This window comes from Hibiscus syriacus, unplaced genomic scaffold (genome assembly GCF_006381635.1).
Source record: "Hibiscus syriacus cultivar Baekdansim isolate YM2019G1 unplaced genomic scaffold, ASM638163v2 tig00002919_pilon, whole genome shotgun sequence".
NCBI lineage: Eukaryota > Viridiplantae > Streptophyta > Magnoliopsida > Malvales > Malvaceae > Hibiscus > Hibiscus syriacus.
This window is the reverse complement of record NW_024061957.1, coordinates 1,081,771-1,108,926: the sequence shown is the minus strand read 5'-3', so window position 1 is coordinate 1,108,926 and position 27,156 is coordinate 1,081,771. Positions and strand designations below refer to the sequence as shown.

Below are 27,156 nucleotides of genomic sequence, written 5' to 3'. Positions count from 1 at the left end.
TCAACCACTATAAAATAGGTGTGTAACTTTAATTTCTATTTTTGACAATAAATTTTTTACTTTAATTCCTCAATTTTATGTTTATTCAATTTGGTCAATCAACTTTAATTCTTTGTAAATTTTTTCTTTCAATAATTCTTTTAACTTCTTTACACTCACGTCATCAAAATGCATTTTTTTAAATATTATAAATATATTATATAATTTTAAATAATATTTGATGTATTAAATAACATTATAAATTTTATTTTCAAATGTGAAAAAAATAATATATATATTATACGATTAGAGAGTGTTGTTTAAATCAATCACTTAAAAACATTATAGTAATAAAAGATTTGTGAAAAATATGAAATTCTCACCCTTAAAATTTGTGATTTGAGAAATTAAGACATTAGAATAAGAAACGATTTAATTTATGAAAATACTGAACCGGTTAAGATTTTAAAATTAAAATGTCAGCGACCACATTAACGATGAACAGCATGCAGATCTGATAACACAACAGTTGAGAAAATGGGGCTTTTGGTAAATGTTAATGAGGTGGGGGCTAAGGCAGCCCCAGCGTGTCTGAGAATAAATATTGAACAAGAAATGATGCGGCTCCACTCTCTACTGTGTTGCCCAATAAATATCCAGAAGTTGGATGTATTTGCTGCTCTTAGAGAAGCATTTATGATGCATGATTTCCCATTATTGTGGACGCCACTCTCTTTAACTTTCTACCTAAAAACTTCAGTCGCCTCTCGGTTCAACAAACGACTTTAAGAACCTTTCATTAACAACCCATTTTTCCGAATAAAAAAAAATTAACTGACCCTATTCTCATATGTAATGAGATAAAAGGAAGTAGGATAATAGGCTGTCCCTAACGCTAAGTTGAGAGTAATTTTCGTGGAAGACCTCCGGAAGTCAGAATTATGAATTGCCCACCGTGAGACTCGATCCCATTCAATTAAATAATTGGTGTAATGACATAAGGCTCGAGTTGTTACAAAATCTCCGATTGATACCTATTTTCAGACTTGAACCCTGAACAACCCTCCCTCTACAGGAACAAACTATTGGTGGGTTAGGTTCCGAGGACGGTTAGTGATCGATCAGAAAACTGCGAAGTAATGTTCCGTTGAGTCCAACTAAGGTTAAGCAGACATGCATTAGCAAAAGATGTGGGACAACATAAAACTCGACGCTGGTGACCATTCATACATCAATATAATAACGCTGTCATCGGACTCTAGATAGAGAGAGAGAAGTGCAACCATACATATCTTGTGCTTCTCCAATACATCCAGATATACTATGTGAATAAAAACATTCTACTGGAGAAAGCATTGATTAGGTCTTTTCCGAAACCGAAAGAAAATAAGTTGATCTCGAATGTCACGTCATTTATAGCCTAAAAAAATAAAGCATATACTTGGCAAATACTACATATGCAGAATACTATTTGGAAACATAAAACACTTTGATGTGTTCTATGAATTCCAGGAGTCCGATAAAAAAAATGCAGTATCGGCCTCCTTTATACTCGTCGGACCCGGGAATGATACAGGAACCACCATACTTAACAAAGAGAGAGAAAAGGGCTATGGAAGAAGGGGAAGAAAAGCTCAGAAGCACACTTATCTACTCAGCCTTTGGTTCTCATAATTGTGATGCTGCCTTTTCCTCCTTCGGTACGAATTTTAGTTTTGCCAACAACAGGCTTCCCGGAAAAAGCAGAAGTAGGGAAAGCGTCGGCAAGATCTTCATTGCTTTGTTTTGGTTTTGCTGGTGGTGGAGTTTGGATTCGCTGGTTTATATCCTTCAAAGTAACATCTCCGTGGACACCACAGGGTTTAATGAAAGCAAATGGGTACGCGACAGCTGATGCTACCTTAGGGGGCATCCGAATGAAAGACTTCCGACCTAAATCAAATCTGACAGTGTTAATGCGACTTCGAGGTAAAATATTCATTTAAAATGAGGGTAGGTCACTTGGTTCTGCTTGAAGGACATGGTATTCGAAATAGATACACATGCAATTCATATAAGCTTATACCAGTCCTTTATAACAACGGCAAGAGTAGATAGGTGGAGATAGAACGTACCGAGACATGACAATCGAAAGGTAAACAAAATTCAATGGCAATAAACAACAGAGTAAACAAGATAGGTTACCTTTGAGAATAACATTTCCAAGAGTTCGAGTTTCCTGCTTTCGAATAGCATCAGCCCCAGAGTCAGGTTGGGCATGGTAGAACCCTATGAATGGAGAGTTGAGTTTCGTTGTAAAACCGAGAGAGAGTGATAGAACAATGACACGCAAAATATATTAGAAGGAAAAAATTGAAGCTAACAACAGCACACTGTATACAACATCTTCAGAACAGGACTAATGTACCTGAAGTATCAACTTGAACATCAGATGCACCAGTAAGATTCCTGAATCTCATATCATAAAGCAATCAGAACACATTCATAGCATGATCAAACAAAAACATTGGAAGTCCATAGAAAATACATATCATCAGAGCTCAGAAGCATCTCCGTCTCATTAAAATATTCAGCAAGCCACCCTTCACATGACTGATCTATGCCATCATAACCGGAGTCTGATGCATCTTCTGCAATATTTTCTCACGATTAAAAACCCTAGTATGCATTTCAATCAAGTTGGTTTTTATTTATTCATATGGGCTTGCATGAGAAACCTGAAAATCCGGCAACCCACTCAGATGCATCGGGTAAGACCTCTTCAATGAAGCCATCCCTTTCCTAAGAATGGAAAGAAGAAACAAATTAACAAAACATAGTAATAACCATGGTACATTTTAACCAATATTCATAAATTGTGACTAGGCAGACGTAGATTTTATTCTCAGTAATACAAAACAACTACGATAATTAGTTCATTTCTAGAACCATGATTCACATCTAGTATATCAATCTATGTCAGCTATTAGAAACAAAGTTGAAAGATAAAAGTTTGGAAAACATGGCATGCTTCTTTCAGGTTCACAGGATTGAGTTATCTAGCACTCACCCTTGATTTCAGGAAAGCAGAAGGCATCTCGTCACACACAAGGGAAGAATCTGCTGCATGAGAGTCGAATTGAAGCATTCTACGTCTTTTAAATTGAGAAGCACTCTCCCTAATATCCTCTGATTCCTTACTCATATTATCTGAAAGTCGCAATCTTATTAGTGATTACTTCTAAAGGAAATAGAAGAATAGGTGTTATGGTGACAATAAGTTTACAAAGAGTATCAAGTAACAAAGCTTACCATTATGAGTGACACGGTATGACAGATCCCCGCATTCCTTAACAGGGGTTGTTTCGTCAAACATGTAGGAAAGGTCTTCTTCGTTCAAGGTCACTTGAGTCCATGCACCTTGAGAAGCACCTGCTTAGATATCATTCAGACATCAGTAATCTATTGTCTTGAATCTTTTTACTCATTTCGTTACTTCAAACACATTAACTAGATAATCTGAGGTAATAAATTACCAAAATCGTTGTCCTTTTGAACACCATAATTCTCGTCATGCCAATTCCAAGGCTCCCTGTCACCGATCAAGAGAAAAACAAAAATTAGTAAAGCAATCAGGCCAAAGCTAAGAGCCAATGCAGACTTCACAATGAACCATCCAACGCTTTGCCCAAGTGGAATCCATGCTGCATTTTACAAGCATTAAGCAAAATCTTAAATGGGATTTCTATAAGTTTAGGAAATTATCGAGATAAACAACATCAAACAGTAAAAATTTCCAACTCAGAAGTAAAACAACAAAAAGGAAAAGGGAAAAGCAAAAGTTGAAGTATTGGATCCAATAGTTGTTTATGATCCAAACAAATTTCACCTGTACAGTAACAAAAAGGACACATGTACCATTTAGATCTAACAAGAAGGAAAAGGGATCATAATCTATGTGTTTTTCAGCATTGATGTTTAAGCTAACCAAAAAGCAAAAGAACAAATTAAAAGACACTGCGACCTACCATTTTTATAAGAGCCCACACCTTCACTCTTTCAATTTAGCATTTTAGTTACAGAACAAAATACAAATCCAAAAAAAATCCCATTTGCTGCAGTTTATACATTAAACAGAACTTAAAATAAAAAAAATCGAACAAGAACCTAATATTGGAAAAAGAAGCACTGATCAGAAAAATATGCAAATAAATTGTCATAAAATTATAAAACTAAAACGAACAAGAAAAACCCAGAAACAATATTATGCATTTTAAAACCAACTGACATCAAAGAGAAAAAGAACTTCACCGATCATAGTTGTAATCCATTTTCTTCTGTTTCTCTTCAAAAACTGAATCAAATGACACCCTTCCCCCCTTAATCTCAAGCCTTCACTCCTTCAACAATACGCTTAAAGTAGCCGTTACACAGAGATCGACAATTCTTTCTTCTTTTTTAACTATATATCGAAGCGAAGCAAATCACTCACGCAAATACAGATATATATATATATATATAAAGCATATAAAGCAGTGGAAGCAGCACTCACTGCTACTTCACAGCAGCCTTTACTCTTTGGCTTTTACTTATATCAGATATGCGCTCTAATATCTATGATCGAAACAAAATATAAAGTTCTATATTTTAAACTATTTTTTTTTTGGCTTTACGTTATTATAAGCAAAACAGAGAAGACTCTACTGAGAGGTTAAATTTTGTTAATCTGTCATTAATTATGCTAAGATTTCTTGCTTTATTTTTGCCTATTTTTAGTTTTTTTTCTGCCGGGAGACTGATTCACGCGACTTTTTATGGTGTTAGTCAACGATCGAGATAGGGAAACGAACAGTTCCGGGTAAAGTTTGAAATACCTGCCTTGTGAAAAGAAGAATTGAACGAAGCGCGTGGTGGTGGGCTCCGGCAAAGATATTAAGTAGAAACGTAAGATGTGGAGTCAGACAATTGAGGTGAAAAAAAAAACGATTTCGACTAAAAAAATATTTTTTTTTAATTTAGTTCGATTTAAAAAAAAATCTACTTAAATTGATTTTAATTTATAATTTTAAAATCTTGACTCGATTTAAAAAAATTCAAATTTAAATCAAATTATAAAATATAACTTAAATAGTAACTAGAATAACGTAAAACTTTTAGTAATTAGTATATATCACAAATGAAAAAAATTAGAAAAATATATATGAATTGTATATAGTTATAAAAACAACCATTTAAAGTATAATCAAATAATATCATAATATTATAAATATTTATAATTAAATTTAAACATAAACTTTAAAATTTAACTCAACTTAAATTTTATAAACTATATTCGAAAAAACTTTAAATCGAATAACTTCAAATATTTTGACTATATAACACTTATAGTAAATAAATGGTCGTGGTTTTTAGTTGGGAGGAGTGAATTGAGACATTGACATTTGATAATGGGCTAAAAGAAAATGGGCCCCTTGATTTTGCCTTCATACTAAAAATAATTCGGCCGGATGAAATTTAATATTTATGCCATGTTTAATAATTGTTGAAAAAATAATATTATTTTAGTAATTTATTGTTGTTAAACGTGTGGTAATTTTAAAATATTTTTTATATATATTTTTTTTAAAAAAATTAAAATTTATAGGTAAATTATTACGCATTAATTCAATTTATAATTGATAATTAATTTAAATTTTATTTTGATTATAATGATTGAAGATTAATTGATGATTAAATTTATTTATAAAAAATTATTGTGAAATAAGAATTTAATATTGACGAGCAAATTTATATTCTCTATAAACACGCAGTGTGTCTTAATCTCTATAATTACAAAAGATGATTATTTTAAAGGAATAAAACACCTCTTGTTTTGATGTTTGGTTTTGGAATGATTCCAATTAGGAAGAGAAATAATAGTCCTTAAAATAATAAAATTTCTTCATATTTTTCAAATTAGACTATTATTTTATTCACTTATAACATATATAATTTTTAGATTGTATTTGATATTATCTCTTCAATTAACGTTTATTTAGTTATTTCGTTAACCTAAATTTATTTTAGACCTTCTGATTAATTCTCTTGCAACTTCACAGTTAGAACGAAAGCGAGTACTTGGATTGCCACTTGAAAACCAAGTTGTGAAACTAACTCGACCTATTGCACAAGAAGAAGAAAAGGTTTATATATCTTTCAAATGTTATCTCTACACCCAAGGAAGACTAAGAAATCATATTGAGCTTGATCCTGTTAAAAATTGCAGAACTCCTTGCCTGTTAATCTTTTAAAAAGGATAACCGCTTGAGAGAATGTCTAAGATCTCTGAAGCTAGCTTAAAGGTAAACAATTTCTTAACTTGTTGTTTTCGTACCTAATCGAACTAAAGAATCGATTGGCTATATGTGTTGTAATTTGTTCCATGAGTGACCATGTGAATTGAAATGTAACTCCAGAAACCAGATTACGACACCAAATTTGCAGGCCTAGAGTGCATTTCCCTTTCATGTACTGGATCGAGTGTATGTTACTTTAAGCAACATGACTCCCTGCTTGTTTTGACTCCAGGATGACAATTACAGAGTTAAAAGGGCATTCCAAACCCTGTTGATCTATGTCAGAAACGTCGCAAAGAGTCCTGATGAGGAAAAGTTCAGGAAGATCCGACTTGGTAACCCAAAGTTCCAGGTAAGGTGACTTAATCCGATGGAACCGCATCGAGACCTTCTCTGTGCTTTTCTTATTTATTTAGTGACGATGAACTTTAATTCAATTCAGGAAAGGGGTTTTTTTTTTGAAAATAAATTCAGGAAAGGGCTGGGAACTTGAAAGGAGAGATTGAGTTTCTCGAGCTTTGCGGATTGGAGAGAGGTGAAGAGAAAAAGTTCTTGGTTTTTCCTCGTGATAAAGTTTATATACGGCTGCTTAACTATGCTGGTTCTTTGTTAAATTCTGCAATGACAAATCCCTTCTTCGGTCTTCTCGAAAAGGTGAAAGAAGATTAGAGTTGTAGTGAATATATGATGTATACAGTGTCCACAAATGAATAAGGATTAGAATGTTGTGCATCCCAGTAATTTTTAAGAGTTTACAGGTGTGTGTTCTCCGTCTTTCTTGGTTACAATCGAATGCGAAATTAATAACAGTCACTAAGCCTCACGTTGGCTTCAATGCACATTGCCTGGACCATCCAGCTCCAAAATTTCATGCAATTCGCTCGGTGTCTCGGGGAGTAAGTGGAAGCCACGGGTGACTCTGGAAAGTCTTGTTTCAAACGAGTATAGGCCGAACTTATCGACCAATTTAAAAACATAATTGTTTTTAACAATTAAATCATACTGTAACAACCATTAACTATAATCTCAACCACAACTATCACCACAATAACAATTTAGTAATATATATACCTTCATAATCAGCATGTAAAGAACAATACACAAACTGCATCAACTCCACTATTGGTACGTATTGAATGTATTACTCCGTACTTTTTATATTTTTTTATTAATATAATACTTTTTATATTTAAATAATACATTTTAAACGGCCTGTCTGGGTCAACTCCGCTATTCAAATTTAATTTTCAACGCATTAATTTAAAAATATTGCCCTCTGACATAAATAACGGAATAGTCCGTTATTTTACGCCGCCATCGCGTGTGCTCTATAAAATACTACACAGCAGAGTTTAGCTTTAACCTCAGGCTCAAGTTTAGTTTCAAACGTTAATCAATGGAGTACAAGATTGTATGGCATCATTCTCACTCTCTGCAAATCATACCCCACCACCGTCGAATATCTCCGGCTTCAATCCACATTATGTTAACCGTTAATGTCCGCTACATCACCACCGCCTCCGCCGACCCTTTCTTCTCCCGACGAACTCTTTGTTTCCGTCTGAACCTTCTGCAAAGCCCCCGCCGCCTTAACGAGGTTCTTGCTCCAAAGCTTGCAGAGCTCAGAGTCGACACTTCCTCCGCTGCTTATGAAGGTGTCCTTCAAGATATAATCCAATGTGGGTTTCGAACTGTTCGTGGAATATTGGACCGGGGATATTACTGCCAAGCCTTGCAATTACATTCCGATATGCTTGTGGGACTGGAACCCGTGACCGACGAGGAGACCTTGATGAGCAGAGCTTTGGCGGAATCGAGGAGGGAACTTGAAAACAATAACTATGGAATGGTAGGAGCGACAGAGTCATCTGTTAAAAAGATGGTAAAGAGGGTCAAAGTAGAAGATGGGGAGAAAGAAGAGTGCATGGTGTGCTTAGAGGAACTCAGCGTTGGATTTGAAGCATCTCAGATGCCATGTTCTCATCTCTTTCACTGCGGTTGCATCGAAAGATGGTTGAAGCAGAGCCATTATTGCCCTATTTGTCGGTTTGAGATTCCCACCAATTAGATGGATGACAATTCTTTGTGTTACTGTTTTGTTCATTAATTTGTTTCTTGTAGAACTTGTGCTTGCTCGTAAGTTGGTTTCGTTATTTTACCCAGAAAAAGGGAAGTAATCTGATTGGACAGAAGATATCCATTGTCGGTGATGTTGAAGATGAAACTTAAAACCCAAGAAAAAAAATATTGAAATACATGCATGCCTATGAGTAAAATAAAAATATTTGTAATAGAATCCGTCAAGTTACCCATCTGATCTTCTGAATCTCCAATGACTAATTATATATCACGCGCCAAAACTATAAATGTTAATAGTTGGAATTTAAAATAATAAGGAAAACGTTAATTCTTATATTAACAAAAAAATATTGAAATAAAAAATAACTTAGAGAATTATTTTTATAATACCAAATTCTTTGGTATATAATATAAAAATAAATGTTTAAATTATATGTTTTCAATGTTATCATTTAGGTGTTTATATCGTAATGGTTGTTAAATTTTTTTACTAAAAATAAATTAACCAATCAATATTTGATATGTGACTTGATTTTTTATTTTCCTTAATTTTTTAAAAAATAAATTTCATAAATTTAAAAAAAAACAACCTAAACTTTTCCTATATTTCATAAAATACTCCAAGATCTTCAATTTCGACATTGATCACCACTGTCTGTGACCACCTACTCACCAACCAATCACCAGCGCGTCGACCACTCAGTTATCGATTGTGATAGATGGGAATTAGAATTTAGAGATTTTAGATTTAAGGATTTTGGAAGTTTGAAGTCACGATTTACAGTCGATGATGGATGGGTAGATGGTGACATGTGGGTAAGTAATCAGTGGTGGTGAAAACGATGGTGATCGACCTACGGGTAAAGTGATTGATATAGATTAAGAATTTTGAGATTTTTTTATATTTAGAAAAAAATTTAAAAGTTTTAAAAAAATAATAATAAATTTAAGATTTTTTTTTAAATAAAAATGTCATGTGTTAAATTTTGAATGATTGATGAAATATTTTTAATGTCTATTAAGATCTAAATATTTAAACTATAAAATTAAAAATGTTAACATCTAAATTAATAAAAAAAACTAATATATAAATAAAAATATATAATTTTGACATTTATTTTATATTAATCCTATCGATTAAGGGTGTGCAAATCCGGGTACCCAAAAATTTTTGGGTACTTGATTACTAGGTACCCGCAACATCCGGGTCGGTGATTTTTCGGCCCGTGTCTCGACCCGGATGTTGCAGGTACTTTTTTTTTCATTTTCAAATTATTAATTTAAAAAATATATATACAAATTTAAATGTTCGAAATTTCAAATTATATACCTTAACATTCGAACATAAAATTTAAAATACAAAATTTAATAATCCATGATATAAATAATCCATTATATATATATAACTAATCATGTACTTAGGTACCTAAAAAACTTCAATTTTGTGACTCAGGCATGACCTGAAGAAATGTCAAGCCGAGTACCCGACCCTTCCGGGTAAATATTTTTAAAAAATTACTCGATTTTATTAAGTTTAGATCGGTAGATCGGATCAATCGGATATGATAGTTTTGGACTCCCAATTACTGAACTCTCAAAAATCAAAATTTGAAAGCCGAAAAGGAAACCCAAAAAAGTCTTTCGCCTATCTACAAGCGGGTCCCGCTCTTAAAAAAGAAAAAAGAAAAAAGAAAAAAATCACTTCTTTTCATTTAATACAAATTTGGCTCTAGGGTTTTTGATTTTACCCCCACGCTAGCTAGATTAAATTTGTCTTTTTTCAAAAGTCCTCTACAAGGCAAATTCTTCGAAGTCTTCTGGCTCATTTTTAGCTCGTGATTTATAAATATAATTGTTTGGGTTAGGGTTTTAATTATCAGATAGAGATGTATGCTGATCGAGTGGAGGAGTGTGCTGGGAAAAGGTCGGTAAAGGAGAGACTCAATGGCAACTCGTCTAATAACTTAAATCCGCGACGTCAAATCACGGGCAAGAGGTTTGCTTCTATATATCTTTTTTTTTGGGTCTTGTTTGTTTTGAAGACGATTATAAATTGGGAAACAACTGGGTTTATTTGCATTAATAGGTAGCTTTGAAATTTTAGCTTTCAAAATATTTAGGTTGCACTGAACATTATGAGTTATTCCTTTTTTCCCATGAAGTATTGAGTGCTTTATATTCATTGCAAAATAGGCATTCCACCTGTTTCCCCTGGTTTATAGATGGAAAAATGAGAGAGAACTATCCAGCATACTGTTGTGGTTTTTATCTTTTGATCCTATACAACTTTCTTGTGTGTTCTTGCTGAGTATGAGCTTCGGTGTTCGTAGTTCAAGTTTGTAAGTGTGTATTTTACCTCTTGGATAGCAATGTTAACAGGAAAAAGGCATATTTTCCTAATAATGGGGATGTATTTTAAGCTAATATTAGCTGGCATCAATTGAGTTTGGTTTAAGTTGAGTTTGTTTTATTTTATTCTCTTGTGTTAATTCAATTCTCCTAATCTGCAAGCATCTTCATGCCATATCTTGCAGGCAGAGGCAATATGACAAGTGGGAACATGATCTTTTCCAAGATGTACCTAATGTTTCAAGTATGGATTGCCTGACAAAACCACATGCAACTAAAATATTGTTGCTATAGTTGGATGCAACTAAATCATCTCTATTTGGTTTTGACTGTGTGTTAATGGTTTGTGAAGATCGTAAAATCGATGCTCGAGATCTTCGTTTGAAGCTGCAAAGGAAAAGTGTCCGAAATGTGTCTCAAAGTGGAAGGGGAACTCCCTCAGGTATACATGATCTTCGTGAAAAATTATCTGGAACAATGAATCCTCAACCAATGAATGCTGATCCACCCACACAAAAAGTAAAAGTTGCCCAACAAGCCAGGAAAAGTGTAGCAGTTGAAACTACTGAACCAGAGCCCAATAGGGCTGCAAATACTAAAGCAAGAAAAAAGGCTAAGCAAAATGTATTTAGCTTCTGCACTTCTTTCGTACTAGCACATTTCCTTACATTTTGTAGTATTTTATGTTTATTGGACAAGCATGATATGTCAAAGCTATGTTTTTTCTGTACCTTCTGTCAGAGGTGTATGCATGTGGGGGGTGGGGAAGAGGTTCAAGAACTTGCAATCTAATGGTATGCATATCTTATGGGCTTGATTTCAATGCATGAGGAATCGAACAGTGTGGATTTGCCACATCATGGCATCCTTATCGCCAGGTCTTGTTTACATTAGTTTGGAATGCCAATGAAGTCAACTAGGTTAAGTTCCACCTGTCAACTCTGATTGTGAACTAACATTAAGACATTTACTGAAATTGGAATCTGCATAGTGTTGGCAGCTTCTAAGTCTAATTAGTGGGACAACGAACCAGGTTATGTCTTATGACGCTTTAAAGTGTATTTGCCAAGTTGGGGATTGTGTGGAATATGAAAAAAAAGGTCAATTAAAGACTTTCTGTTTTTCTCTTAAATGGAATGGTTAATGTCTCCATGTTTGCACTTCTATATTTCTATTTTGTTGTTTCTGACATAAGAGGCATTCCTCCGTTTTTTTAAGTTATGATGAGTCTGGACAATAGACATTGTTGTGTAGTTATACTTTTTTGTGTCTAAGCCGCGTGGTTTCATATGCAGGCTGATGCTTCAGTGGAGGGCTTCCTCCAGTCTCTGTGTCTCGAAAAATATGCAATAACTTTTCAAGTTGAGGAAGTATGTAGCTTACCTTCCTATGTATATTATTCCTCCCCCACCCCCTTTTCATCATTGTATTAAATTAAATAAATTTCTGTATCTGTTGTAAACTTCTTTCTGCAGGTTGATATGACTGCACTTGTGCACATGACTGATGACGATCTAAAAGCTTTAGGCATACCGATGGTAACTTTAAATCGTTTTTGTCCTTTTTTTTTTAAATTTGAGATGCTCCAAATGCTATTTCTCTTTAAAGAGCCAAGGACACTATTGTAATTAACAGTTAGATGCAATTTAATGCTGGCCACTTGGAAAGAAATTGGTATTTTTGGAATGTACTAATTATTGGTGCTGAAGGGAGTTCTAGAAAATTCTTTTATACGTCACTTCAATTCCATCTTTAGTCCTATATAATGTCTTTAAAGAACTTCCTTCGCCCATCAACCCTTAAGTTCTCACTTCATCATTCTGTTTTTTTGTGTAATATGCATGTATTGAAAGCATTCTGTTATCCCTATATTCGACTTGTTCATCTCTTTCCTGCAGTTAGTCTCAGTAATCTTTATGTTTGTACCTCTAGGGCCCAAGAAAGAAAATAATTCTCGAATTGGAGTCAAGAAGGTGATATTCGGAAATCTAGCAATGGTCAATCCTAGAAGATTGCAAGGCTGTATTTTGGCTTATAAGAACCTGCATATGTTGCTTGGGTTTTCATGCAGTTTTATTAACAAAAGTCTGTCGTGGGTGTTCTCTTTTAGAACATTAGTGGTTAGAAACTTTAAACCAACTAATGTGCTGCATTGTCTTGATTAATATTTTTGGAAGCTTTCATCAAACTGGACTCATCAAAATAGTCTCAAATTCAACAGATTTTTTTTTAATTCTATTGATACAAGCCATGCATAGAATGTTTCAAAAATTGCGTTTTAGATCTTGTATTGTTGCTTGAATGTCTCCCATGGCTTATAGTATCTTCCATCTTGCTGCTGATGCAATTGCTTGATGTCAGTCTTCGATACAGGGAAATACTTAAGATGCTGCTTTTCTTTAGCCTTCCAAGCTAGGTACTTGGCCTTTTCTTGCTTATATCTTCTCAACTCTCTTAGAGCTGCAAGCATAACATGCATCGAAACGGGCAAAAGGAAGGGCTGCAAAAATTTAACAGCCATCAAGTTTGAGCCTTGTTATTCAAGTCGATCCACTTAATTCCAATTGCCAAAGCAAAATCTCAAAATACATAAGTAATGAAAAACACGCTTTTGTAAGAAAATCTCAATTTCCCCTCAATTATTATCAAGCGAGAAACATGAAAGTTTCATTTAACTAACCGAGTAGACAGCAAAGCAGTGCTCGAAGGAATAGTAGCTAACGGACATAATTGATGGGTGGAAAAAGGCATCCTCTGCCAGAGACCTTGCTTTACTAGAGGAGGCTGATCAAAAAGGCATAAACCGATTGTTAGACGGCCTAGCCGATAAGAGACGTGGGCAGCAGATAATTAAGACACAATTGAACTATAATCTACAGGTAAGTTTAGGAAAATACCAGCTGAAGATTCACACATTCCACTAGAAGCATTACTTAGTGCCAGCTTTGCTGCCTCAAGAGAAAACTTTACCTAGTCAATGACATCGCCATAGATAGTTCAATCGTTATTTTCAAATGGAGTTACAAATGCAACTACTCCGATAAACAAACTTAGTATCTTACCTGTTTTCCTATCTCATCCATGATAATCATCATTGGCAATGATTGAACCTGAATTAAAATTTTTCATCAGTAGCAATAACTCTTATGGAATCAGATAGTCCTTTTTTAATACCGATGAACAATTTTGAAATTGATCCAAGTGTCGTAGAACATGAAGGAAGATTAAAACATGTTTGCTGCCGTGACAAGACATCCAATTCCCTGGACAAGAACTGAAAGTAAGAAAACTCGAACATGGAATGAACAACTGATCAAGACAATACATGTTTATTCTTTTAAGAAATATTGCATGGAATTTAAGGCTTAAGCAACCACAAAGAACAAGCATGGCGATCAAACCACTAGAAAGTTCAGTTTGGACTAACCCATTATTTGTTTGGAACTACAAAATATTAGGCATAGCTTGTTAGTTGCATAGAATTTTATCTTTACCACTCAGTAAAACCTCTTTCACTAGGCAGAAGGTACAAATCGCCTGATGCACCAGCATAGACATTGACAGATTTAAAACCAAAAAGTTGTCGGAACTGCCCAATGAATACTTCAAACATGTTCTCAAGATCCTGTTTAAGAATGTTCATGCATCAAAGTAGGGAAAACTAAACTGAAGCCACCTGCAATACAAGAACATGTACTTCTACTCATTCAATTACACACTTCTTTTACATGGTCCATCATCCAACTTGTATCGGAATTATGTTCTTGGCACTGGGCTTGAATTCTGGATCCTTTAAACAGCCTTGGGGGTTCCAAACAATAACACCTCCCCACATCTAAAATGTTTCATGAGAAGTAATAAGGTAACGAAGTCCCATAGAATAATTAGCAGTGAAATGCAGGAATATAATAAAGTCTTGATAACTAACTGGAGATATAAAGCCATTTGTCTTAGAAATCTTTCCATTTGGCAGCTAGAGAAGAAGAGGGCATTCCTTTGCAGATGGTACATATCTGGTGACAAAGAGGAAAATGAACAGCTTGAGAAAATGAAACAGGCATGCAAGCAAGCAAAACACACATATGAGAGTGAACAAGAGAGGCTATTAGAAAACGCATATCAAAGCTGGCTGACACTCCCGAGTCATCATCAAAATGGACATCAAACTAAAAATACATTGACAACACCCTTACAACTCAATAAATGCAACCGTTACAGTTAGGAAATAAAAGAAGCATTGAGTAAAAGAATGTACACCGCAAACTGCAATATCTTTGATTGCCCACCAGCTGCAATTGAAGTATCCAAGTGCCATTCATTAGAATTTACCTGTTAAAATCATAAGAACTTTCGTTACTTTCAATATATGACATTTCCCGTGGCCAAAAAAGCAATAATTGCATAAACATACAGTAATCCAAATAGAATGCAGCATTCTTTTATCGATAATATATTAATATACAGAAACAGAAGAAAGAACTTAAAAGATGCATACAAAGAAAGGAAGATCTTTGGTGCTAAAGACATAGCTGTCCAACTTTTGATTCCTATAAGAGAACGAGGCCTTTGGTGTATGGAACAAAACCTACATACGAGACCAATGAAACCAGTCAGAAGAAAACCAGAATACAAGATACGAATGAAATTAAGAAGGAAGATGATCCTTGACCTGACTCTCTACGCTGATGTTTGCCACAGGTCCCAAAGCCTCAATCATAGGGGCCAACAAGGTATCATCCATCTTCTCAAAATCCCTGCAGACCAGTACAAGGAAATATCAGATGAGCAAAAGGCTGCAGCACCATAACATTCTAACTTTAACATGTTTGGTTTAGAATAATTCTATCAAACGGTTCTTCAACTAAGATGTTCAACATAAACAAACATAATCGAAACAAAATCAACAAACTTTTAGAAATCAATCAAATTTACGAGAAGCATAAGTTAACATCAAAATGCTTCAAACCAATCAAAAACCCAATCACGTGGATCCGCATTGAGCAAATTGAAGGAAAGAACAATCTTCCCATCGGCTCCTATGGGCATAAACTCATTCCGAATCGACTCTTCCTCTCTTCCTCCATTAATAAACACCTTCACCAACAGCTCCGCAACCTTCACCGCTGCAACCTCCACCTCGCTGCCATCTCCAACTACCATCCATGAGTGTCTATGCTTCCCCACAACAGCTCTCTCACTCCCACCCTTCACCACCACAACACCGTACCCCTTACTTTTCCCGCCAAAAACTGACGCCAATCTCTCATCGACCGATACATCATGGTTCTGAACAAAATCAGTGGCGGTGATTGATCTGCACTGGTAAGAACTCGAATGTGAAGACGATGTTGGGCTGCGGAGACAACGGGAGCCTAAATCCACGGTGACAGAGAGAGTATAGTTGTTGCAACATTTAGGGTTTTGAGAGGTAAGTTTGGCAATTTCCGAGAGGATTGACCGACGAAGGCTATCGGGATAAGAATCAAATCCGACGAAAAGGGCGTGGAAATGGAGCGGCAAGAGTAAATTATCGGATCGTAGCTGAGTCGAGAGTGAGTCGATTTCGTTAAACGGAAGAGGAGAACGGTAGATTTCGACGGACTTCCATAAGAATGGGAAACCTGCAAATTCAATTCAAAATAAATAAGAAGAAAAAAGATGTGTTTATTTATTAAGAAAAAAAGGTAAATTTAGAATTAAAGCTGTATCAGAGATATGGAGGCGAACCAAGGAGGAAGGAGAAGAGGACGGAGAAGGTAAGAAAGAGAGGCACTTCAATCCGGGTTTGATTTTACGCATTAACTTCGGATCGAAGTCGGGTTCATATTCGGGTCGTTGTGGTGCTTCACTACCATTGTCTCGTAATTTCGAGGAATCGGAGTCGTGAGCTTCTGAGAATTCGGCCATTGCTGAAGTAGCTGCTGCTGCACTTTCTTCTGTTCTGCACTTTGAAATTACTACACTCAACTGTTGCAAAATCTTCAAGATTGATTATGTTAAATTGTATGATAATATAATTATAAAACTGAACGCTTGAAACGTAAGCCGTCTTAGCTCAGCCGGTAGAGCGCATGGCTTTTAACCATGTGGTCGTGGGTTCGATTCCCACAGACGGCGGTTCACTTTCTTTTTACTCTTCATTATCCATCCAATTCACGCCTATTTCCTTCCCCTTCCTCGGTTGATCTTTTAACCATGTTGGGGTTGATTCAGGCATCTGTAAATCTTGGGGACTCAAAGTTGGGACTTGCGATTCATGGATATATGATTAGGAAATGTCTTTCCATGGATGTCGTGGTTCAGACGAGCCTTCTCGATATGTATGCGAAGAATGGATATCTGGAATATGCTTTGCGTGTCTTTGAGAAGATGCCAAATAAGAATGATATTTCTTGGGGGGCATTGATTTCTGGCTTTGCTAGAAATGCACTAGAGTTGTTGGGAGAGATGCAGGGCTGTGGGTTTAAACCAGACTTGGTGTCCCTTGTAGGTGCTTTTATGGCATGTTCACTATGTGGGTTGTTAAAATTGGGTAAATCGATACACGGATGTATCACTAGAAGGCTCGATTTGGAACAAGTTTCTGGTACTGCAATGATTGACATGTATGCGAAATGTGGATCACTTTCTTATGCCCGTGCAGTCTTTGATCGGATAGTTTCTAGAGATATAATCTCTTGGAATGCAATGATTGCCAGCTATGGGGTACATGGGCATGGAAAGGAAGCTCTATCACTCTTCCATCAGATGACAAACATGAGTTTAAGACCTGATCATGCAACTTTTGCTGCACTTCTCTCGGCTCTCAGCCACTTGGGACTGGTGAACGAAAGTCAATACTGGTTCAATCTGATGGCTAATGAATATAATATTCAACCAACTGAGAAGCATTATGCTTGTATGGTTGATCTTTTAGCTCGTGCAGGACTAGTAGAAGAAGCTTATAGACTAATCGAGTCTATGAACAATGAACCGGGGGTGGCTGTTTGGGTTGCTCTACTGTCTGGCTGCTGCAATCATTGGAAGTTGTCCATCGGGGAGGTGGCAGCAAAGAAGGTGCTTGAGTTAAATCCGGATGACTTGGGAATTCATGCATTGGTCTCCAACTTCTTTGCCAAGGGAAACATGTGGGTTGAAGTAGCTGCCGTCAGGAAACTCATGAAAAACTCGGGAAAGAAGAAAGTATCCGGATACAGTGTCCTGGATGTGAATGGGAAGCTCCATGCTTTCCTTATGGGAGATAAAAGCCACCATGAATATGAAGCTATAGCATCCGCATTGGATAAATTGGACCGTGAAATGAGTTTCATGGTTAATTGAAGGGCTTCCTGTAGCATTCGGCCTCTAAAACTCAGGTTTGCGAATCCTCACTGCTGGATAATGACCGTTTGAACCCAAGTTTCATTCGTTGCAAGGATTGTAGATCGAGGGTAATTGCAGGAACTATAATGCAGGTTCTTCTCTCCAAACTGTCAAAACAGCCTTCGACAATGCAGCGAAGAAATCCAGCCTCTCCTAAATTATGCTCTTCTTCTTCCATATAGATTTAGTACACATGTAAGTACTCCTTTCAGTACCCTCCTTTATGCCTTCAACAATAAGCATAGCTGGCCTATCTTTAGTACTGTGTTTATTTTAACTTTTTAGCTGAGCAAAGTTAATTCTGTGTTAAATAGCAGGGTTTATGAGGGAGGAAATTGAGGCTAGAAAACTGCACCAATGTGAAGGATCAAACGGGCACTGCAGAAGAAATCAGGGAACCAAATTGCCCCTGAATGTGAAAAATTTTGTTCATAATTTATTTATTTTTACTCTTTCTTGGTGTTTGGTACGATCTTATTGATGAATGTTTCTTAATTAGCTTTTTAATATTCAAATAAATTATTCTTAATAAAGCTACATTTAGTTATGTCAACAATTAACATTTCAAGAGTTTCAAAATTTTCAACAATGCAGAGGCCTACTTCCCCCCACCGCACAGATCCCTTTTAAGTCTCCTTAAGTAACACCAATCGGTACACTAAACAAGGATTTTTTCTTTCTCTGAGCCCTTATCCTGAAGCATGATTCTGAAGGTTGTGGTTATCTTCTAATAAACGATCATATTCGAGTAGCAAATCTGCAGATTGTTTTTGAAGAGAAGCAATGTGTGCTTCAGCAGTTTCGATCTTCTTGTCTTTCTCTTCGGATTCTGATTTCAGCTTCTTCAAATTCTCTGATAGGGTAGAGATTTCTTCTTTCAGTAGCTTTATCTCCTTGGAGGCTTTGTTGTCCTTATTTTTAAGCTGTGATCTTTCTTTCTCAAGAGATTCGACTTCCTCTTTTGACAATCCCACCCTACTCCTCAACCCGATAAGTTTTTTAATATAATGGTGCATACGATCAATTATGAAACCGAGAAACAAGGTAAAACCTACAAGATCAAGCTCAGACAGTCACAATTATGCACTAATACCAATAAATAAAGGGGTAAGAAAAGAATAATCATTTCACTTGATATTACAGGCATGAAGCTTATTCAGTTTCAGACCAGCAAACGCTTAGAACTGCAGTTCATAGACGGCAAAGGTGTAAACTGGCAACAAATGATAACTGATAACTGATAAAATAGCACTGTTCTTGCCCTAAACACCTTGAACCAAGTACAATGCATATAATAAGCTTCGAACTGTTTAATTTTCAGCAAGGTTTTTATTACAAGACATCCATTTTAAGAAAGGCTTGTGACAGGAGAGCATACTAGTTACAAGAGACGGTAAAGTTTACAGTGAGAATATTCATGTCAGTTATGTTACATACAGAATTACATATGTTAATTTGATCCAACCGCTTCTAATCCTACATGCTCCGCAAAGACAAACAAAAAATGTAGCAATGCTAGATTATTGGTGGATATGTGAGTTCATACGCACTAGGAAGACAAGAACTAACCCCGTAAGACTGAAATAACCAAACACTTGCAAGAACAAGAGACAAAGTATAAGAGTGAAGGAAGCCAAGGTAATGTCCTGACCATGACACTAACCACAACTAACCTCCAAATGCTCTGGAGTTCAAATCCAGGTCTCCACCTATAGAATACAAACTTGGTTTCACTTGCCAAAATGGTCTAATGATTTATCAAACAAATAGGCCATTTTGGACTGCAAGTTTCAAAAAGCTACATATATTACTGCTCGAACACCGAGTGATGATGTATTAAAAACTAGAACATATATTACTGCTCTTCTTTAAGACCCATTGACAAAACATCTCATCAAAAGATTAAAGCACTCCTAATGTACTTATGCAGAAATCGACTAAACAGGCAGTAAGACTTTATAGCTTATGTACCAGATTTCATGATATGTTAATATATTAGCATTGCTTTCTCTGATACAAAATGCATGTAATTTTCCAATGCAGAAAGACGAACTATTCAACGACCTCGAGCGGTTAGTCTCACCTATTTACCCTGCAGTCTTCTTCAGCTGCAAAGTTTGTTCTCATAGTTTCAACATCTACCTTAAAACCAGAGTCACCAAACAACATTGTACTTTGTAGGAGGCTAAAACAAAGGCAATAATTTAACAGTCAAGCAAAAGATTCTAAGTTGCTAACGGATAATGCAGAAACCAAATGAGGCGTGAGAAAAGAGCAGAATCATACCAATGAGTGAAGCTTCAAGCAAGTGGGTTCTCCATAGAACCTGATCCATAGGTGACATGGTTCCAAGCTTCGCACCCTTGTTCTGGATCTTGACAATGCTCATGAGGCTCGACAAAAGAATCACAGACATGGTACCTGCAATGGTTTTCACAGTAGCAGGACCTTTCCCCGCCTTTAATTGATCTAAGCTCTTTATGAAGAGCTCTCTTAAAGGCCCAATCTTTACCAATAGAAGGAACGCCATTGTTCCCTCAGCAAAAAGGACAAAGAACAATAGCTGAATCATCCTAAAAGACTTGATTTTTGACTCGACGGTTATCGATATTTCATCAGATAAAAGAGGGGAAAAGGGAAATTCAGTAAGAAACTAGTGGGAATCTTTGGTTCTGGTTGCTGGTTTTTAGTTTGTCAACAAAAACTTGAAAAAAAAAACTCCATTTCAGTGAAGTGGGATTTATCTTTGGAAAAAAGAAGCAGAGGGTTTAACACTAAAAGAGGTACTTATTTCCTTCTTTGCCTTTTCTTCTTTATTTTATTTCCTTCTTCGCATCGAAGTTGATCCGTGTAAATTAAGGAACTAAGCTTGGGGATTAGTGGTGTGTGGTCTGCTAATGGGCTTGCTTTTCAGACAAAAAAAAGGAGCATGAAAATAAGACAATATTCTAGGTTACAAAGGAATTACGATGAGGCAGTGTTTGATTATTATATTTTGGATTCGAATTATTAGATCAATATAACAGAATTAAAACTCAAATAATTTTGTCTAACTTGAGATTTAATATAATTTAATTTTAAATATAAATGAAGCTCGTATAATTATTTAGTGGACATCAAAAGATTTTAAAGACTCATATGTAGGAAATTTTAAAAATAATATTGAATATTATTAAATTGTATGTTCTGTATCATTTTTATCAATAAATTTTAAAATATTTTAATTTTAAAATTTAATTTAATTTTGAATTTAAATAAGAGATTAAATTATTAACTATATGATGATGTGATCATTCCTTCTCCATGAACTTTAGTTTATATATATATATATATATATATATATATTAATTTTATCACTGAACTTTAAATTGCTTCGAATTTAGACAATAAACTTTAGATTATTTATTTATTTTATCCCAGTGGAAAATTGTCAACTCCTCTAATTGTTGTTGTTCATATTTCACCTTTCTTTATTCTTCTTAATTGGTTTATACGAAACATGCTTAAAATCGATAAAAATACACCTAAAATTTAATATACTAATGCTTTAATCTCTTTCGACGATCATTTACTGAGACAAATTTCAAACTATATTATTGGATCGAAAAGAGAACATTATCTCATTTAGCATGATGAAGCATCAAAATAATAATGCATTATGCTCTTCTTGCTATTTTGGGGTTGCTTGTGCGAACTACTGCTGCTTTTATATGATTACTCTTATTGATGCAAACTGATCCGAATGCAAATATTTATTGCTTTATTTAAGCTTGTTACTAATAATTTTGGTGACTGGGACGAGAATAACCCATCCTCCGCCGATGGTTACACACACATTTTTAATCAGGCGAGAGAAGAGAGGAACAACGGAGGCAAGGTAACACCGGGAAAGCGATCTCCATACAACACTGCCCTAAATAGGAAACCAACAGCAGTGCGAACTGCGAAGGTATGCTTTCCGGACTCCGGTGACCTCACTGAGCACTTTGATTGCTACGCCATTGGTTTCTGAAAATCTTACACACGCATATATATATATATATATATTGTCAACACACATTTTTCGTCCTACTAGGATTCAAACTCTCAAAAATAGGATAGAATTCTGCTAGGATTCAACTCCTAAAATATGATAGAATTTTGCTATGTTTTAAACTCCTAAAGATAGGATCCACAAGCACTATAAATAGCCATTGTAGCTCACTATTGTAACACACGATTGACAGACGATTTACACACAAAACATAGAGGAAAGCACGGGAAGATACAAAGGCAAAACTATTGTAAAGGATTCGAAAAGGATATAAAAGGTAGCATTTTCTTTTTTCTTTCTTTTGCATGTGCACGTTATTTTTCTTGAGATTTAGTTCGAATAACTCAAAACGTGGGTTGCGCCGATGACCAAAATGGGTAGGGTTTCGAAGTTTCGAACCTAGATCTACCCCGAGGCTTATTTTGAAATACCGGTTTGATTTTCGGTTAAATGAGGAGAAGAGCTTTTTAAAAATCTATATTAGTCCATTTATTTATTATATGGATATTTTATTCATTTATTTTTATTATTCATGTTATTATTATTATATGTATATATATATATTTTAGATTATTCTCATTCTTTTACTATATTTTATTATTATTATATATATATATATATTTCTTTAATATTCTACTTATAAATCTATTATTATTATATATATTGTAATTATCTTTATCTAGTCATATATTTTTTATACTTTTAATAGTTTATTTATATACCTATTATTAATATATATATTCTTAATTATTTTTATTTGATTATTTTTTTATTTACGTAATATATCTTATAACTTTATATATATATATATATATATATATTATTTTCGTTTTTTTATTTATTATTATTATATTATTTTTTTTAAAAACCTTATGTCTTTATCATTATTATTATTAAATATTATATTATATATTACTAACTTAGAGGACCCATTTTTTTGTCTTATTTCTGACTAAAGCCTCTCACTTTCGGTGAAGTGAGAGGATAGTTTTTCTATTTTTAAATATTTGGTGTATATATATATATATATTTTTCCTTTTTCAAATATTACTATATATAATTATTACTTTACTATTTTTTTCCTTTATCTTATTTATTTATTTTATTTATTTTATTTTTCCCTTTTATCTTATTTGTTTTCTTTATCTTGTTTATCTAACACATTTCTCGATTTTTTAAGGATATTTTCAAATCAATCAAGGGTAAGTAATTGGGGTCGAAACTTTACCTTTTAATTTAACTTGTTATTTTTCTTAATTAAGACAACTGGAAATTACGTAGTACCAAAAAGGCGGTTCAAGGGTGCTAATCCTTCCTTGACCGTAACCGACTCCCGAGCCCGACATATTTCTGGTAAGACGCAGATCAGGTAAGAAATAGGGTATCCGATCAACCCATTTATTTTTAAATAAATGATCGGTGGCGACTCTAATCCACATTTTTCAAGTCGAAGCCCAATTCCGGGGCCCAACCGAAAGACGGTTACGACAGCTTGGCGACTCTGCTGGGGACTTTCAAGTGAGTCAGGCTAAGGTAATTTTCAGTTGTCTTTTTAACGAAAAGGGTAAGTTTAAATTTTAAGGTAACATTTCGATCCTTATTGCTTACTTTTGATTATATTTTTTCGAGTAAATAGTTGTACTAACCGTTTTCTCAATGATTTCAACACTTAAAGTCTTTTTTCATCTAAGGCTCTATACCCGAGCTCCGAACCCTATTTAAGTGGGGGTGAAAGCGACGCCTTCGTGTGAATTTATTCACCGTGCGGGCCTAGCAAGTAGCCTTCGGGATTCATATACCTTATGTCTTCGTGTGAATTTATTCACCGTACGGGCATAAGGGAATGTGTCCTCTCGAGTTTAACTTAGTCCACACAAGCCTGTGATGGGTTTAGGACTAAGGGTCTGGCAAGCCCAATGGGGCACCGGCAAGGATAACTCGGGTACATTTTTTAGAACCTAACCCGAGAGACTTTGAAGAATTAGAGCCTACCCCAAAACCTCATTCCAAACCCTAGGATACCGGAATTATTTCCTAGTTTACTTTATGTTCAAAGCATGCGAACTAGAAATTTATGCGGTTAGGACTTGTTCAAAATCAACTTGCGGGATAGAGATCATGTTCGGGTAGGAATAATAAGCATGTGAGGTAGATATCATGTGGGGTAGGACTTTCATTTTTATGATCATTTTTTATTATTTTTCACCTCACTAACTCTTTTCATCTTTCTTTTATTTTATTTTATTTTCATCACTTGCATCATTCAAAAGAGGTCATTGATCCACTAAAACGTGTTTGTTAAAACTCGAATAATCTGAATCCATGGACAAAGGTGTTGTAATACAAGAGATGAAAATATAGAGGATAGTCTACAAGGCGACTATGTGTCACATTCAATCCAGAAGACGTGGTGCCCACAATTGAAGAGTATATCACTCTGCTGCATTATAAAGGACTCAGAATGAACCAGGTCTACATCAAGCACAATGAAAGCTTATCTTTAAAGAACTGACTGGCAGAGGTTACAAGGGCATGATGAAGGTTATGTATCTTGGAAGTCCCTTTGAACACGACAATGGAAAAATAATAGCTGAAATTGGAGACCATTGCTGGCGAATTCAAGAAACAGATTAATGAACTTCACATAGTTCCTATCAATTAAGGGCTCCAATGACGAATTCGTTGGGAATAGGCTCAACAAAAGTAAATGCTCGAGATGCGATCATTCGAGAATTCTTGGACCAGTACGAAAAACAACTCAACATTTTCACGGTTCATCCAGAGAGGCCGGAGCGGTTCGACAGGTTATTCAACCGGTGAAAGATGAAAGCAGAAGACTAGTCAACATGTCAGAAGCTGTCAGGATATTTTTGTCTCTTAAAAGATAAAACATTTTTGTCCCCAATAAGGATTATTCATAATAACAGGCACATTTCTTAGATCAATGCCTCGAACATTTCATGCATTTTTGCATCTTCATCTACATTTTAAAGCATTTTCATGAAATTTCTTCCTAGAAGATTCGATGAAGTGGATTTAACCACATGGAAGCAAGATTGTAATCTTAAAGAAAAAAAAACTGAAAATAATACAATGGGAGCCTGATCAGCTGATTGTAGGACAAAGCCTGCCATGATGATCTAAAGAATCTCCATATCCTAAGGGCTACGATGTTGAAGCTGTTAGCTGTTACCACATAAGAAACCCCAAACATTCCTCTAAAATCTGTAAGGCACTTGTCGAAGGGGGCATGACATATACCATTTGCACTTAGAGGATTGTTTTGTTTGAACACATCTTTTAATCGATTGAATTCATGTTACTTTCTAAGGTGGAGTAATTGAACAAATTTTAATCTTTAGTTCTTTGAATATTAAATGAATTAAGGATTCTTTTAATTCTTCAAGAATTATAGATTTTTTGATATATGACAAGATTAGACATTTCTTATCCTCTATCAAACCCCAGAATAAAATACCTTGATTCTTTGCCCAAAATAACTCATGGTCATTACCAAAAAGACCAAATTTTGACATTACCTCCCTTTGAAATTCTTGAACATTGCCTTTATCTTTTTGATACACCCATACCTTTCTTTGAGTCAATAAGATCACACCACTGTCTTTTTAGACTCAAAATTGACATTTTAACCCAAGGCGTTGAGTTGTTCATCTGAACATGAGCTTTATTCTAAAGACACAACTTGGGGCATCTTGCGGGGAGCTTGAACATTGAGACATCTGGGGAAAAAGAAGAATTCATCCGAAATAATTCTATCACACGTTAATTACACTGTTTTCATGTGAATAGAATTAATCCTGAAAATCTATCCCCCTGAGGATACCTTTCCTGTGAGGACTTCCATGTATGAAATGAAGAACGGCTTTCTTTCTTTATCCCTTCACAACAAGAGAAAATATATATCCCTTGTGTCCCCTTTTGAGCCTATAGTATTTTTCTTCTGATTCAACCCTAACCAAGGATCACCCTCCACACTGGGGGCAATGTGGATGAAATCTGCTCACATGAGTGAAGACATCAATCCAAAGGAGTTACCAAAAGGTGAACCAGATGCCAAGTGCAAAGATTCAATCAGAATAAAAAAGGCAAAAAAAAAGAAGCAAAAAACAAAAGCAAAAAAGAACAAAAAGAAAAAAGAAAAAGGGACAAAAAGCACATGCAAAGATTCCCTAAAGACAAATGGCACATCAAGCTTCAAACTACGAGATTGATCAAGCACAATCATTCCCGAATCACTTCACTCGAAGATCATAGAGCATTAAGAGAAAGAGACATTTTGAGCAAGACAAGATTGAAGGCATCAAAATGAATTGATCCTTGGTTCAACACCCTGAAACACTTGTTTGGGCCTATTTATCCTTTTCTTTCATAACCATGAACCCTGGCCTACATTACGTGCCTTAAAAGTCCTTTCTAATCATACATGGATTTCTAAACAAGAGAGACTATCTTCAGATTTCATCCCGCCCATCAGGATTAATCTTTGTTTGCAAAAAACAATGTAATTAATGTATGATAGAGAAAAATAACAAAGGGGGGTTCAAGACGTAAATCCTGAATAACATCTTGAAACCAAAGGAGTGTTCGAGTTGAAAACCTGAAAAGGTGGCTCGAATATAAAAATTGTGCAACTGAGGCGATCACACAAATTCATCGATAAGGCATCACACAATCCGAGTGTGACCATAAAAGCTGGGAGTCAGAGAACACTTCCAGTAGATGAGCATGTAAGCTACCCCACCAAACCTTTGAGCATCAAATGTCAAACCATTTAGCATCAAATGAACAAAAATGTCAAACCTTTGACCAAACACAATAACCTGAGACTTTTTATCCTTTCTTTGCTTGACCATTTCCCAGAAATAGCTTTGATCTGGGCGCATGTCAAATAGCTATAATTTATTGAAGGATTGACATTGTAATTAATTCTTTGATATCCGATGAACTCTAGTTTTATGATTCATCTCAATTGTAAAACCATAAAAGTGACAATATTTTCAAAACTTTGGATTAAACATT

The 27,156-nt window shown here is 35.1% G+C and overlaps 6 protein-coding genes, 1 non-coding gene and 1 pseudogene across 8 annotated transcripts; 5 read left to right on the top strand and 3 right to left on the bottom strand.

Annotated features, from left to right (window-relative positions):
- Positions 1–1,327: 1,327 nt before the first annotated feature.
- On the bottom strand, positions 1,328–4,538 carry LOC120165188 (protein XRI1-like). Of its 2 annotated transcripts, XM_039174769.1 has the most exons (10): positions 4,270–4,538; positions 3,495–3,550; positions 3,271–3,390; positions 3,029–3,168; positions 2,697–2,760; positions 2,507–2,609; positions 2,387–2,427; positions 2,164–2,247; positions 1,612–1,911; positions 1,328–1,574 (listed from the first exon to the last, which is right to left on the bottom strand). In XM_039174769.1, the coding sequence occupies exons 1-9, from the start codon at positions 4,287–4,289 to the stop codon at positions 1,634–1,636; spliced, it is 906 nt and encodes a 301-aa protein (XP_039030700.1). In that variant the 5' UTR covers positions 4,290–4,538; the 3' UTR covers positions 1,328–1,574; positions 1,612–1,633. The 2 variants fall into 2 exon arrangements, with proteins under 2 accessions (XP_039030700.1, XP_039030697.1); XM_039174766.1 differs by having other exon boundaries at positions 1,335–1,911; positions 4,270–4,537.
- Positions 4,539–6,269: 1,731 nt separating this feature from the next.
- Positions 6,270–6,962, top strand: LOC120163613 (peptide-N(4)-(N-acetyl-beta-glucosaminyl)asparagine amidase-like). The gene is made up of 4 exons (XM_039173509.1): positions 6,270–6,299; positions 6,414–6,479; positions 6,526–6,645; positions 6,768–6,962. The coding sequence occupies exons 1-4, from the start codon at positions 6,270–6,272 to the stop codon at positions 6,960–6,962; spliced, it is 411 nt and encodes a 136-aa protein (XP_039029440.1).
- Positions 6,963–7,689: 727 nt separating this feature from the next.
- Positions 7,690–8,361, top strand: LOC120163602 (probable E3 ubiquitin-protein ligase RHB1A). The gene has a single exon (XM_039173499.1). It carries the CDS (start codon positions 7,690–7,692, stop codon positions 8,359–8,361), a length of 672 nt encoding a protein of 223 aa, XP_039029430.1.
- Positions 8,362–10,157: 1,796 nt separating this feature from the next.
- LOC120165168 (ankyrin repeat and SAM domain-containing protein 6-like) lies at positions 10,158–13,209 on the top strand. The gene is made up of 6 exons (XM_039174752.1): positions 10,158–10,368; positions 10,907–10,965; positions 11,074–11,345; positions 12,017–12,091; positions 12,197–12,259; positions 12,654–13,209. Exons 1-6 carry the CDS (start codon positions 10,259–10,261, stop codon positions 12,696–12,698), a joined length of 624 nt encoding a protein of 207 aa, XP_039030683.1. The 5' UTR covers positions 10,158–10,258; the 3' UTR covers positions 12,699–13,209.
- On the bottom strand, positions 12,958–16,676 carry LOC120165179 (annotated as a pseudogene).
- An 89-nt stretch (positions 16,677–16,765) lies between these two features.
- On the top strand, positions 16,766–16,838 carry TRNAK-UUU. Its single transcript has one exon. It is a non-coding gene; the product is annotated as a tRNA-Lys (tRNA).
- On the top strand, positions 16,806–18,065 carry LOC120163591 (putative pentatricopeptide repeat-containing protein At3g25060, mitochondrial). The gene has a single exon (XM_039173492.1). It carries the CDS (start codon positions 16,806–16,808, stop codon positions 18,039–18,041), a length of 1,236 nt encoding a protein of 411 aa, XP_039029423.1. The 3' UTR covers positions 18,042–18,065.
- A 503-nt stretch (positions 18,066–18,568) lies between these two features.
- Positions 18,569–20,876, bottom strand: LOC120165158. The gene is made up of 2 exons (XM_039174742.1): positions 20,370–20,876; positions 18,569–19,134 (listed from the first exon to the last, which is right to left on the bottom strand). Exons 1-2 carry the CDS (start codon positions 20,653–20,655, stop codon positions 18,773–18,775), a joined length of 648 nt encoding a protein of 215 aa, XP_039030673.1. The 5' UTR covers positions 20,656–20,876; the 3' UTR covers positions 18,569–18,772.
- Between the last annotated feature and the right edge of the window lie 6,280 nt (positions 20,877–27,156).